General features: G+C 37.6%; 1 protein-coding gene across 1 annotated transcript in view; it reads right to left on the reverse strand.

Annotated features, from left to right (window-relative positions):
- Positions 1-1,357: 1,357 nt before the first annotated feature.
- Positions 1,358-14,226, reverse strand: part of CUNH4orf50 (chromosome unknown C4orf50 homolog) — an 83,455-nt gene continuing 70,586 nt past the window's right edge. The window contains exon 10 of the mRNA XM_069075033.1: positions 1,358-1,609. Coding sequence (XP_068931134.1) covers positions 1,358-1,609 — 252 coding nt within the window. The remainder of the gene's footprint in view (positions 1,610-14,226) is intronic.

Consider the following 14,226-nt stretch of genomic DNA (forward strand, 5'->3'; position numbering starts at 1 on the left):
AATGTGATTTATTGTTATTGTTGGATCAATTGGCTGATCTGCTCAAAGAGCTATGATTTAATTTTTAATATATTCTCAGGGTAGGTCCTTTACCACCCCACAGAATGCTTGTAAAGTTAAGTATTGAGTTTGAAAATTAAAAGCACTCACAAGATAGGAAAAGTGTGAATGCTCCTTGAAATGTTCTCTATGGAGATTAAAAAAAAATCCCTTCAATGGACTTTGCTGGCTCAGCACTTCGCTCCTGAGCCATCACCAAGAGTCTTAGACATATCTCAGCAGCCTATTTAGAGGCTAGGCTATCCAAATGTCTATTTAAGTTTATATTGTCTCTTTTCTTTCTAACATAAAAAGTTAATGATGAGTCCTAGGCATGCCACTAACTTATGTCCTAAGATAATAATAAGAATGATTCTATTCAAATAAATTCAATAAACATTTGTTAAGTACTTTCCAGGCACTGTGTTGGGGGTGCTGGGGGCAGAAAAACAGAAACAAAATGAAACAAAAAGCCTACATTTTACTGATAACAATTAATACAAATAAAAACAAATTATTATTTACGATAACATTAACAATTGCTTAGACTCATGTAACTGCACCTTTATTTTCACTGAGTACTTTCACCTGGTATCTCTGTTGATTCAACAACCCCATGAGGCAGGTAGAGCCAGTATCAACTGTATTTTACAAATGAGGAAACTGAGGCTGAAAGAAGAGATTTGCCTGAGGTTTTATAGAGTTTATAAGTGGCTAATGCAGTGATGAAACCCAGGCTTTCTGCCTCTAAGTCCAATGAACTTTCCACTATATTGACCTCTGCAGACTTTAATTTCCTTCCTTGTAAAATAGCAAGGGACGTAAATTGCTGAACTAGACGCTCTCCAAGGTCCTTGCCAGCACTAACATTTTATGTGTGATTCTTTGAGCTTTGGAAGGTAATGGCCAAGTGTTGCAGCAGGGAAGTGGTAGTCACAGCTGCTTGGTATTTATTGGTTCTGCCTGTCACAGTATTCCAAATATTAGGAAATTAACAATGAAATTGCCTTTGAGAGTAGAATTAGCTGGACTACTTATAAGGGGAAGAGAGGCCAAAAGTTATACATTTGGCAGGTTTTGTTCCTTTAAATGTTTCTGTAAGTTCCTGGAAATTTCCCCAAGCCCCATTTCCTGGAAGGGTGGAGCAAGGTTGAAACAAGCCCCAGCCTTCTCTAATTGCCAGTGCTAAAACCAAAGATAAAAGCACTTGTCATCAAATATGGTCTTTAATCACTTTTCATTTTTTTTTAACATATTACCTGTAAAGGTTTTAAGAACAGGGCTTCGAGTATTTATGTAGGTTAAAAGAATGATTCCATTAAATTCTTAACACCAAAGGTGATTTATTGACCTGATAATTATTGTAGCGGCTGTGGCTTAGCTCCCAGTACAAGGCTAGGATCCTCTCTGGGCTCATTACTTTCGAAGGCAGAGGGATGTCATTGGTTGGAGGGGGGAAGAGGCTGCAGATCTCATGTGTTTCCTGCTGAATGCTTTCAGAAATCAGCCCCTCACCCACATCCACTCCAATCTGGCAGGTTCTGGGATTATTCATCACTCCAGAAGGTAACTGTGAAAAAGAGCATGAATGGTGGAGATGAAATTCTCTGACCATTTTGCTAAATCAGTAAAAGCCATTTAAATCAACAAACCTTTGTTAAGAGGCCTTGTAGTGAAGCAAGAGGGAGCATGGCTTGGTAGAAAGTGTGTTGGACTTAGAACCAGGAGACGTGATGCAGAATTTGGGAATTATGGAGGGGGGAAAGCTAATAGCAGTACATGGAAGATACAGCTTTTGTGCAACTGACCAAACCTATTGGTTCCCCCTGCCAACTCCTTCAGAGTATTTAAAGAACATCAGTAGGTTCATATGATGCTAGTGATCTAACATAATGGGGACCTCAGACTTGCTTGTGTTAGACTAGGGTCATGGGGACCAGTCTATAGAGAAGACAAGACCCTCAAGTTTGGCAGCATGGAAAACTGTCACTAGGAGCTGACTTGGAGACTTGGTCCAGCTTAGAGAGAGATCTTCAGACAGAGGAATATTCAAGGACCTTAGTTTGTGGGTAATGGCAGGACTTCCCCTCTTCTGATTTGGATTGGGGCAGGGTGTCTTCCTCAGAGCAGGTTCAGAGAGGTAAGACCAAAATGTCCTTCCTAATGTTCCTGTAAAACCAAGGGCCAAAATTCAAGACAATAAGATGGTTGCTGGAATCCATAGTAAAGCTGGGAATTGGTGAGTGCTGTTGCAAAGCAGTTCAACACCCTGGAATCTTACAAAGTGAAACATCAAGAGATGACCTGAGCAGATCAGTGCAGAGAAAATGAACGAAGGGAAAGGGAAGAGGCCTGTTCTGTTGTTGTTTTTTTAAAGCAACCTTCAGCAGTTATGTGGTAAACAGACTTCTAGGGACAAAATTCATGAAAAGAAACACATAACAAAGCAGATTATGGAGAAGGAAATAGAGCTTTCTGGTCTGAAGAAGCCTCACACTGAGAAGTGGGAGGAACCATAATGTCTGACAAGGAAAAAAAAACATAGTCTATGGAATGCTGGAGACTCAGTGCCTATAAAGAAGGATGAGAAGAAAGGAGGTTCAAATGGAGAGCAAAAGGAAAAATCAAGGTGAGTAGCAAAAGAAGGGAGTGCCTGTGAAGGCAGGAATGTGAGGTCATGAAATGAAAGCTCAGTGATTCACTGAAAAAGGAAACTATCAGCAAGAATAAGTGTTTAGACACTGCGATGCATTGTAGATGGGGAAGGCACCAATTTTCTCTCTAGTACCCTGCTGGGCAAGCTCCCCCACCTCCTTTCCCTGGAAAAACAAGTACAAAAGAAGCAAAGGTTGAGATTCCCAGGGGAAGGTAGACAGTGGCATGTGGCAGCTGTAGTATTTACACAGCTGTCTGCAATCAATAATTATTCCCCTGGACTACAACAAGAGCTTCAATCAATTCCTTCAAAGCTGGTACATCTAGCTGCTGGGTGTGTTTGTGAGAGTGTGAATGAAGGAGGACTTCAGAATAAGAGGGAATAAAATATGGTGGAATGGAAAATACTGAGGAGGGAATGGAAAGGAGTTATAGAAGGAGGAAAAGGATCAGTCCCTGCAGATTTTCAGAGCTAATTGCAAGTGAAGTGGGGGGAGAGGGAGGCAAATAGAGGGTTCATTTTAAGTCCAGACAAATGCAAGTGACCCCTACTTTTATACATAACCAGCTGGAGCATTTTGGCCCTCATGTGCTAGTCCCCATGGAGCTTCATAAGTATTTTAGAGACTGTGATAGGAAAATTCTGGCAACAAAGACCTGAATTGGAACTGTAAACATTTAGTTGGCACAGTCTTTCTAATAATTTCTGAACTAGAAAGAAATAATATGGGGGAGGAGGTGGACAGAAGACACAAAGAAGACTTAGAACTTTTAAAGTAACTAAGCTAAAGAGCAAATGGTGTCTCTCTGTCCCTTATAGAGGTGTGTGTGTGTGTGTGTGTGTAAAAGTGTACAATTGTGTGGAATAGTGCATATAACAATAGATTTTTTTTCAGTGCATTGATTGTTTTTACTGATCTTTTCTCTTTACTGCTTTTTTTACTTTTAAAAAAGGTATAAAATGTCTTGGAAGGGGGAGGCATGTGGAGAGAAATCTAGGTCAGTGGTGTCAAATCCAAATAGAAATGGGGACTGCTAAAGAATACATAAGGAATCCTTCAGATTGCATATTGACTTACTTTTTAAATTTAATGTTATCTATATTTTATTGCATTTTTTCATTTAGTTATTTATTTTTCCAATTATGTTTTAATTTAGTTCAGACTACACTCTGGGATATTGCAGGTTGTTCATTTATACCTCTGATCTGGGTGATGTAAAAATGAAACATATCAACAAAAATCCATTGTTCAAAAAAGAAGGTGGAGGTCTCTGTCATTTGAGTTCAAAATTTTAATTCTGATTCTGACCTTGTGAAAGTCAAAGAGGCCCTAACTCTTTGGACCTCAACTTTCTCATCTATAAGACAGAGAGACTAGTATCTGACCTGTCTGCCTCATAGGGTTGTTGTTGAGAAATCGCTTTGTATATCTTAAAGTACCATAGAAGTGTTAGTTACTTTTAAAAACAAATAAATTATGTATTCTAATAGAAGTGATTCTTTACCTTCTTCATATTCTAATTCTAACCCTTTAGTATCATACTAAAACCTTCAGATGCCTTCACAAGCATATTTTCAAGTGCATAAAATATAAAGGAAACTGATTATATTGAAATACTGTTATCAAGCTATTTTTAAAAATAAATTTACATTATATTAGCTCAGCCTAACCATGAGCAACTGATGTTTTTCCAATTATTTAGATATGACTTTATTTGTGTGAAAAGTGTTTTGTAATTGTGTTCATATAGTTCCTGGATTTGTTTTGACAGGTAGACTCTCAAATATTTTATGTCTATAGTAATTTTAAATGGAATTTCTCTATTTCTTGCAGTTGGGCTTTGTTTTTTGTTTTTGTTTTTATTGTTTGTTTGTTTTCATTTTGGAGGGGGAAGGCAGGGCAATTGGGGTTAAGTGACTTGCCCAAGGTCACATGTCTAGTAAGCGTTAAGTGTCTGAGGCTGGATTTGAACTCAAGTCCTCCTGATGCTAGGGCCAGTGCTATATTCACTGTGCCACCAAGCCGCCCCAGCTGTTGGGCTTTGTTAGAAATATATAGGAATACTGAGGATTTATATGGGTTTATTTTATATCCTGCAACTTTGTTAAGGTTATTTATTATTTCAAGTAGTTTTTTTACTTGGTTCTCTAGGATTCTCTAAGTATATCATCATATCATCTGCAAATAGTGATAGCTTAGTCTTTTCTTTGCCTATTCTAATTCCTTCAATTTTTTTTCTTTTCTTATTGCTACAGCTAACATTTCTAGTACCAAATTAAATAACAGGGGTGATAGTGGACATCTTTGTTTCACCCTGGATCTACTGGAAATGCTTATAACTTATCCCCATTACATAAGACAAGTCCAAAGGTCTTAGGATGGAAAATACTATCCACATCCAAACAAAGAATTGTGGATTTTGAATGCAGATTGAAGCAAACTACTTGCTCTTTCTCTCTTTTTCATTGTATTTTATTTTGTTTCTTCTTCCTCATTCACTCCTTTGGTTATAATTCTTTTCTACAACTTGATTAATGTTTAATATGAAGGTATATGTAGAACCTTTATTGGATTGCATGCCACCATGGGGGGAGGAGGAAGAAGATGGAGGTGTGTGTGTGTGTGTGTGTGTGTGTGTGTGTGAAAATTTGGAACTCAAAAAATTGTGGAACTGAATGTTGTAAACTAAAAGTAAATAAATTTAAAAAATAAATTTGCAGACCCTAAAAGAGTGCTTGTGTTGGGGTCAGGAGACAGGGAAGGAATCTTTTTATGACTCTGGGTAAGATACATCAGTGCTCTGAAACTCAGGGTTTTTTATCAGTAAAATGGTAGTAATAACACTTGCTCTGACTGTTTTACAAGGTCATTGTCAGGAAAATACTTTGTAAACCTTAAAAGTCCTACTTAAATGTATTCTAGTAAAAAAAGATATTTTTTAATTGAATAGATTTTCTATATAGTTGTGTTCACATTTGATCAATTTTCACTGATTTGTCTCACTGTGCATATGTAAGGGAGCTTTCTTGCTTCTCCAAACAGTAAAGAGGAGAGAACCATGTCTTATAGCCTAAACAAAGGTACTTTCACACATGAATGTCTAGCCATTATCAGAATGTCCCAATAAAAAGCAGGCTTCCAATTCATTTTTTTCTGTTTTATTTCTAAAACCATGTGACTACAGCATATAACCTATGCTTGTCCTTAAAAATATAGCACTTCATTTTCATCGGAGATCATAAATGCTCCAATGCCCTCAGTGAAATTACATCATGGGTTCATTTGCATCCCTGAGTGCTGCAACCCAAACCAAGCAAGGGAACTGTTTGCTATTTAGGGGTCCCTGGAGCACCATTTGAGAACCACTGTTTTAGCTTGCTAAAATCTTTTAGGATCCTAACTCTGAAATATAAGCATCAGCTATCTCTCTTACCTTTGTGTCATCAGAAAGTATTATAAGCAAACCATCTGTCTTTATCCAGGTCATTGATTTTTGAAAATGGTTAAACTATACAGGACCAGCACAGATCTCTAGGACACTCCCCTGAAGACATCCATCCAAGGTGGTAGTAATGACTACTTTTTTAGATCAAGCCATTTGAATCAATCTAATTATACTAACATCAGTCCCGATCTGTCCACATTCTCCATAAGAACAACATGAGAGATTTTATCAGATTTAATTTGAATAAATTATAGCTACAGTATCCATTCTCCTGATCTAACAGGTGAGGAATCCTATCAAAAAGGAAAAGCAATATTAGTTTGGCAGGACTTTTTCTCAGTGATGCCATGGTGACTCTGTGATCGCCACTGCCATTTGCAAGAGTTCACTGACTACCTCTTTAATAGTACACTTTAATATTTCCCCTGAGGAAGAGTCCATTTCCATCTCATTTTTTTTCTTTTTTATATATCAGGACATTTGCCTTATTATAGTTCTTCTTTATCTCTCTGATTCTGAGAGATCATTCAAATCCAATTATAGTGACTAAGGAATCAGATCTGTAGGTTCTTTCAGGACCCAAGGATATAATTCATGTGGAGTAGGAAACTTCAGCTCGTCAAAGGAAGCTAGATATTACTTTACTTTCTTCTTGCTTATCTTGGGTGTTAGCTCCCTCTGAGCTATTTTTGTTTTATCTCTTCCAACCCAAAGGTCATTCTCATTGACTGGGAAAAAAAAAGAAGTAAAATAAGACATTCATTTGGCCAGGAAGGACATTGAGGCCCGGGAATTAAGGATTCATTCAATGTCATGCATAGGTACTGAATGGCTGAGATGGGATGTGAATCTAATTTTCTGATGAGTTGTTTAGTACTCTTGCTACAATATAGGGATCTTGCTGAAGGAATATAAGGCCTTTGCTTTATTTGTGGCTTTGCCTTTGACTATTCTATAATATTTTTAATAGAACTTGACTGATTCTGATGAAATGTGGTACATAAAAGAATATTAAGATGTACCTTCAATGTCAGTTTATTTACATGAAACAAAAGGCAGTTGGTTCTAACTTCCATATAGAAGTAATAATAGGGAATGCAGTCAATCTGGAAGCTGCCTATTCAGATGATACAAGGCTTGCCCCCAAGGAGATCAGTCCAGTACAGGGCTTGGTTTCATATTCAACATATAAGCATGCACATCATTATGTGGTAAGTGCATTGGGAAGTACAAAGTGCCCATTGAATTCCAAGGGTGGGGACAATCTCAGAAATTAGTCAAGGCTTCCTAATGGAGGTGGCATTTGAGTTAGGTTTTAAAGGGTAGATAAAAATACAACTGCCAAAGAAGGAGAAGGATTCCATTTTAAACATAGGGAACAAAGGCATTGAGGCTGAAGAGCAAACACTCTTTAGGGAAGAGAGAGATGTCTAGTTTGGCTGAAGTACAGAGGGGATGGAAGGGAATAAGCCTGGAAAGGCAGAGTAGTGCCAGATTTTGGAGAGCATTAAATGGCAGACACAAGAGATTGTCTTTTACCTTGAAGATAATGAGGAGTCACAGCTTCACTAGGCATCAACAATTCAATAAGATTGTTAGACAAAATAAATTCCAGTCTTACTCCTTTTCTCACAGTGTGACAGCTAAAATACTGTTCTTCCTTAAAAAGTGACATTTAGTTTAAAAAACAAATTTGCAGTGAGGGGAAGATTTCATAATTTTTCTTTTTTATAAAGCCCCATACCTAAATATTAAAGAATGACTGACATCCTCTTCCCCCCATACGGGAGCTATGGTTGGATTTTGAAATCTTTCCTCCTCTGTGTGTCAACCTATGACCAGGTAAAGTCAGGAAAAAGGTCATTTTTCTGCAGGTCTAGGACGGTCAATAATTGAATGTTAAACATTAAAACTAGCCTGCTGGCTGGTTAATTTAGTGAAAAAGTCACAAATCAATTGACAGAAAAGACAGAAATGTGACAGAGATGAATTGGTGGGTGGAATAAGTAAGAGAGAGAAAAGTAGGGGAGCGCCTGCAGGGATATACAGTGAGAGAGAGACAATAGTAGATTTATCATGACTAATTAAATTGCCAGCCCCACAATCCTTTTCCCTTCTTTTTCAAAGTATGTCAAACTTGACAAAAATTAAATTGTAAAATACATGACAGATAGCCTGATATAGTGGAAAGAAAGCTGACTTCCAAGTTAGGAAGACCTGTGTTCCATTCCTGCCTCAGACACATATGGTTGGGTATCCCTGGACAACACACTTAATCTCTCAGTGATCAAGATAATTCTACGGTGCAGAGAAGATACCAATCTGCAAGTGTAGTAGTTGTTTCCTCACCTGGGAGTTCTCTATGTTAATGAAATTGTAAGTTCAGTTCCTATCCCTATTTTAAAATTGGACCCATATTTTTTTCCACTAAAGCCCTATTCTGATGTTCTCACTATGGTATGAACATGGCCTTAGGCTCTCCACAGCTATGTCAACAGCAAAATAGGAAGGTATGATCAGAGCTCCTGATGTCCAGTATATTTGTCACCCAAGGACCCACCTCACTAAGTTTGTAGGGGTATATCACTAGGCAGTCTGAAGGGTGACTGATGTTTTGGCTACAGAAACTCCTGAAATTCACATAGTAAGGAATGGAGAGATTGATATCAGGATCTTTAAAATAAGTGCTCATGTACCACCACCACCACCCTCTGCCCCAAATCACTGAAGGTTTATTATTATTATTATTAATAATAATAATAAAATATTTGAGTTTTCAGGAAATTGGTCTCAAAATTTAATCTTATTTTTAAAATAGAAATGTAATCTTTTTGTCTCTAAACTATCTATTTTTTCATGACTTTTTAATGATTAAGATTTTACTGCTGAAGCTAAGAAAAAGGCCTGATTTAAACACCATCTGATTTTAGATTTTGCCTGCAGGAGACAGAAAGAAGTACAATGAATAACATTTGAAGTCTTTTAAAATCTAAAAATAGTCCTTGGGAACTTACTTACATTTGGAGACCCAGCGTGAGTTTTCCTAAGTGATGGGTCAGAGTCAGCAGCAGGAGAGATGTTAGAACTGAAATATCCACTGAGATGATTGGCCATATCTGGGATCAGGAGACAGGTTTGATCTATGAAAGAATGCCATAATTCAAATCTCAAAAACCACACTTCAAACCCAAAGAGTCCCCCATAAGTCGGTCTTGACATTTTCTATTTCATTTTTCTATTATCTTCTTTTGCTGGTTCCTCACCCTGCTACACTTCAGAGCAGATAACAGAATGCTGGAGTTAGAAGAAGGCTTAGAATATGGAATCTTAGAATTTAACATAGAATGTTAAGTTGGAAGTGAAAAATTAGAACACAGAATGTCAGAGTTGGAAATGTCCTTAGAATATACAGAACGGAAAAGGGCGCTGGAAAATGGAATTATAGAGCTAAAGGGAACCTTAGAACACAAAATGCCAGCATGGCATAGAATATTAGCAATGAAGGGAACCTTAGAACATAGAATATCAGAGATAAAAGGGAAATTAGAGAGCATTTAGTCCAAGGATGGGGAACCTGTGGCCTCAAAGCCACATGTGGTCTCAAGGTTACAGAATCCCCACTCCTGATCTAGTCCTATTATTCATTTTGCAATAAAAAAGTAAGGACTTGTTCTAGGTCATATAACTAGTAACTCAGTTCTCTTGGCTATGTAGTTACTCTATCATATTGTCTTAGAATGCAACTGGGTGGTATAGTGGATAGAATGCCAGGCCTGAAGTTAAGAAGATTCATCTTCCTGAGTTAAAATCTGGTCTCAGACATTTACTAGCTGTGTAATCCTCGGCAAATCACTTAACCCTGTTTGCCTTGGTTTCCACATCTGTAAAATGACCTGGAGAAGGAAATGGCAAACCACTCCAGTCTCTTTGCCAAGAAACCTCCAAATAGCGTCAGAAAGAGTTGGACATGATTGAAACAACTAAGCAACAACAAATATACTTAGTTACCAACCCCAGCAGCCAGAATGGAGTAGATATTTGCCTCTCTCAGAGAAATGGGAAAACAGTTTAGCTAGCCTACAGTTCCCAATTTTTTACAGAACTTTGAGTAAAAAAAAGACCTAGATAAATGGTGAATGGCCATGTGGCAATTTCTGGATTGCATGTTCAGCTGAGAAATGAGTAGCGAACACTAAAAGAAAGGAGATGGCTTTTTGAAAGATCCTTTTATAATCAAAGTCTGACACTGAGTACTTTGCCACTCTGAGAAACCTCTCCCACTAGTCTGATTGTGGGATTGTTCTGCCTGAGACTGACGCTGTGATGAAAGTGTAAGTGTTGAATCTCGTACATAAGCACATATGTTCATCCTGCTGAAAACCTCACTGACTAAGCAACACAATTACCAGAATATCTACTTTAAGGTCAAAGACAGTGGGAAAGATTCCATATGTACCAAAATATGTATAACAGCACTTCTGTAGGTGCAGAGAACTAGAAGGAGAGTGTCCATTCATTGCCTGGACAATTATGTGGATGTAATAAAAATATGAGCTCACGTAGATCATAGTAAGCAGAACCAGGAGAACAAATTTCATGATGTAATTCATTCCTCCATTAACTTAAACCTGGATTCCTCCATCATGCCCCCTTGCCAGATATCTTCCTTCCTCCTCTTTTCAACTTTCTTTTATGTGCTGTCTTCCATGAGAGTATAAGCTCCCTGAAGGCAGGGACTGTCTTTCTTTCTGCTTACATATATTATTTTGACCCCTAGTAGTTAGCATAGTATACACACACACACACACACACACACATATATATATATATATATACACACTAAGCACTTAATAAATGCTTGTTTGCAAATAACTGCAATAACGGAAAGGGAAGCAACAATGGAGGACTTCAGCAATCTGATCAATGTGATGACTAAGAATGATTTTAGAGGTGAAACTTCTCTTGGTTCTCAGCAAGCGAATGGTACATTATAGTTGCAGAATGAGGCACACATTTTTCAGTAATAATAGTTAACTACTATGTGCTAAGTGCTTTACAATTATTATCTTATTTGACTCTCACAACAACCCTAGGAGGTAGGTGCTATCATAGCCTCATTTTACAGATAAGGAAACAGGAAAACATGTTAAGTGAATTGCTCAGGGTCACACAGCTAGTAAGTATCTGATATTAGTTTTGAACTCCAGGTCTAGTGCTCTATCATTAGTATCACCTAGCTTTCCAGGGCCAATATATTGATTTGTGTAACTGAAATTATCTGTTGCAAGAGGAGGTTCTGTTGGGGAAGGGGAGTCATCGGGGAGTGATTATAATGTAAAAATATTAAAATCTTTGAAGGAAAAAAATATATAAAACTATACTAACCTCTTCCAAAGGCAATATTCTCAGACTTGGTATCTGATTGGTAACATGCCTGGAAAAAAAAAGAAATCAGTTACTTTGCAATTCTTTAGAAAGTAATAATGTCAGGTAGTTCAAATTTCCAAGGCATTTTAAGGTTTACAAAGCACTTTCCTTAATGACAGTCCTGAGAAATAGGCAAAGCGAATGTTTTTATACCCATTTTATAACATTAGAGCTCAGGGAGATATATGGTTTGCCCACAGTCACATAGCTAGGAAGGAAAAAAATCATATGAGCCCCAAATATTTAGTATTTCCTAAAGATTAGGATTGTTTCTAAAAAGAAAGTGCTTTGTTTAACCTCTCTCAGCCTCAGTTTCTTGATAAGTAAGATTACAGGTTTGGGTGAGATGATCTCTAACATGCCTTTCAGAAGCAAATCTGTGATTCCAAGGTCCTTCACCATAGACAATGTGGTGTGGCAGAAAGACAGCTACTGGCATGGGAATCCAGACATCCAGTCTCTTAACAGTGGCGTGACTGTGGTTGAGTCATTGTACCCCATGAGCCACAGTTCTCCCTCCCTGTAAAATGGGGATAACAAATATTCACAGCACCTACCTCAGAAGATCATTGTGAAGGACGCTCTCAAAGCTGTACAGGAAGGTGAGCTCTGATGCTTACTAGGGGTGTTACCCCCAAATAAATCCTTTCACTTATCTGAATTTCAATTTTCTCATATTTGAAATGGGAAGAATGAAACCTGAACTACCAACCTCAAAGGGTTATTGTGAAGAAAGTGTTTATAAACTTTAAAACACTCTAGATTTGTGTTATCATTCATATTACTATTACCGTAAAGTACTAGTGGGATCAAATGAGAATGTATGTGATGGTGCCATATAAATTATAAAGTGCTACAGGACTTTAAAGGATGAGTATTAAAATCAGCAAAAGAAGGCAGTTAGGAATAGGAAACCCTGTGACTAATCTCTTCATCTCTCCCCCAGGCAGAAAGGAGATTTTATTAATATGGATCAAATGCCCTCTGGACTTCATACAGATGTAAACCAGGGCCAAGTCTTTCCCAACCTGTCCCACATCCACTTCTCCAAACTGAGAGCAATGAATATCTTAGATGTTGGGAAGAGAGTCTGGTTTAGAGTGAAAATACTTGGGTTAAATGTTGTCTCCCCGTTACTGCGTACCTCAAGAATAGGGATTACCACTTATATAAACTAATGTTGAGTGAGAAGAGCAGAACCAGGAGAAATCTATACACAATTACAGACACATCATTATGTGTGACAACTAACTTGATAGACTGGGTTCCTCTCAGCAATGCAAGGTTATAAGACAACTCCAAAAGACTCATGATGGAAAGAGATAGCCACATCCAGAGAAAGAACTACGGAGTCTGAACGCAGATTGAAACAAACTGCTTGCTTTCTCTCTTTTTCTTGTTTGGTTGTGTTTCCTCTTTCCCATTGTTCATTCCATTGATCACAATCCTTCTTTACAACCTGACTAATGTTTAATGTGAAGGTATTTGTAGATCCTATATTTGATTGCATGCTGCCATGGTGGGGAGAGGTAAGAGAGGGAAGGGGAGAAAATTTGGAAGTCAAGGGATTGTGGAACTGAATATTATAAACTAAATGTAAATAAATTAATTTTTTACAAAAAGAATAGGGATTGTCTTTTGTCTTCATTTCCCCAGCACTTAGCATTCTCACACTTAGTATGGCATTTAACAGATGTTTAACTGTCTGATTGTTTGGTCTGAAGCCAGGTTCTATTACTAACAATTTGTATGAATTAGTCCATTTAGCCTCCCAGTACCTCAGTTTCCTTATCTGTAAAATGATGGGATTAGGTTAAATGATTTCTAATTTCCTAACAGCTCTAAGTCTCTGATCTTATGAAACAGCGTGAGAAAACGAGGGCAGTTGAACAGAGATTTCTCCTGTAGATATTTCATTTCTCTACTTGAATTTGACCTCCCTCCCTGCTGAGGTTGGCAACCTTGATGGCAGCAGCTGGTCTGTTCTCCCAAAGTTTCCATACATCTTTGCAGGACTGTGATTTACAGGAACTAGGTCTCATCTCCCCAGAATTTCATTTTTTGTTTCAACCTGTGCAATTTCATAATTATATGAACAAAATCACTCTCCCTTTTGGCCTGCTGTTAAGCTCACTGTTGATAAGCTTCCACTGAAACCTTGCTACAAAGGGAAGAGACATCATAAGACTTCTGTTAAGTCCCAGCCCTGCTATTTACTGCTGTGTGACTGAGAGCAAGTCACTTCTCCTGAGGAAAGTCTCAATTTCCTTATTAGGAAAACGAGTGGGTTGCTCTACATTAGGGATCTTAACCTTTTTTTTTTTTCCTATGGACCTCTTTAGCCATCTGGTGAAGCCTGTTACCTTCTATTAAGGAGAAGGTTTTAAATGCATAAAATAAAATTCATAGGGTTACAAATGAAAACAATTATGCTGGAATACATTAATAAAAATAAAGAATATTTAAATAAGTTTAAGGATCCTAGACTAAGAGTTCCTAAGTTAAATGAAATCCAAGGCCCTTTCTAGCTCTAAATCGTATGTAAAATAAGTGTGATAATATTTGAACTCCCTGTTTTGCAGGGTTGCTATAAGAGTTCATATGAAATAACGGAAATGAAATCACTTTACAAACACAAGGGATTACATGTTATTCTGT

Source organism: Petaurus breviceps, unplaced genomic scaffold, assembly GCF_028583685.1.
Source record: "Petaurus breviceps papuanus isolate PSGF00001 unplaced genomic scaffold, PetGlider_PUasm1.0 140, whole genome shotgun sequence".
NCBI classification, from domain to species: domain Eukaryota; kingdom Metazoa; phylum Chordata; class Mammalia; order Diprotodontia; family Petauridae; genus Petaurus; species Petaurus breviceps.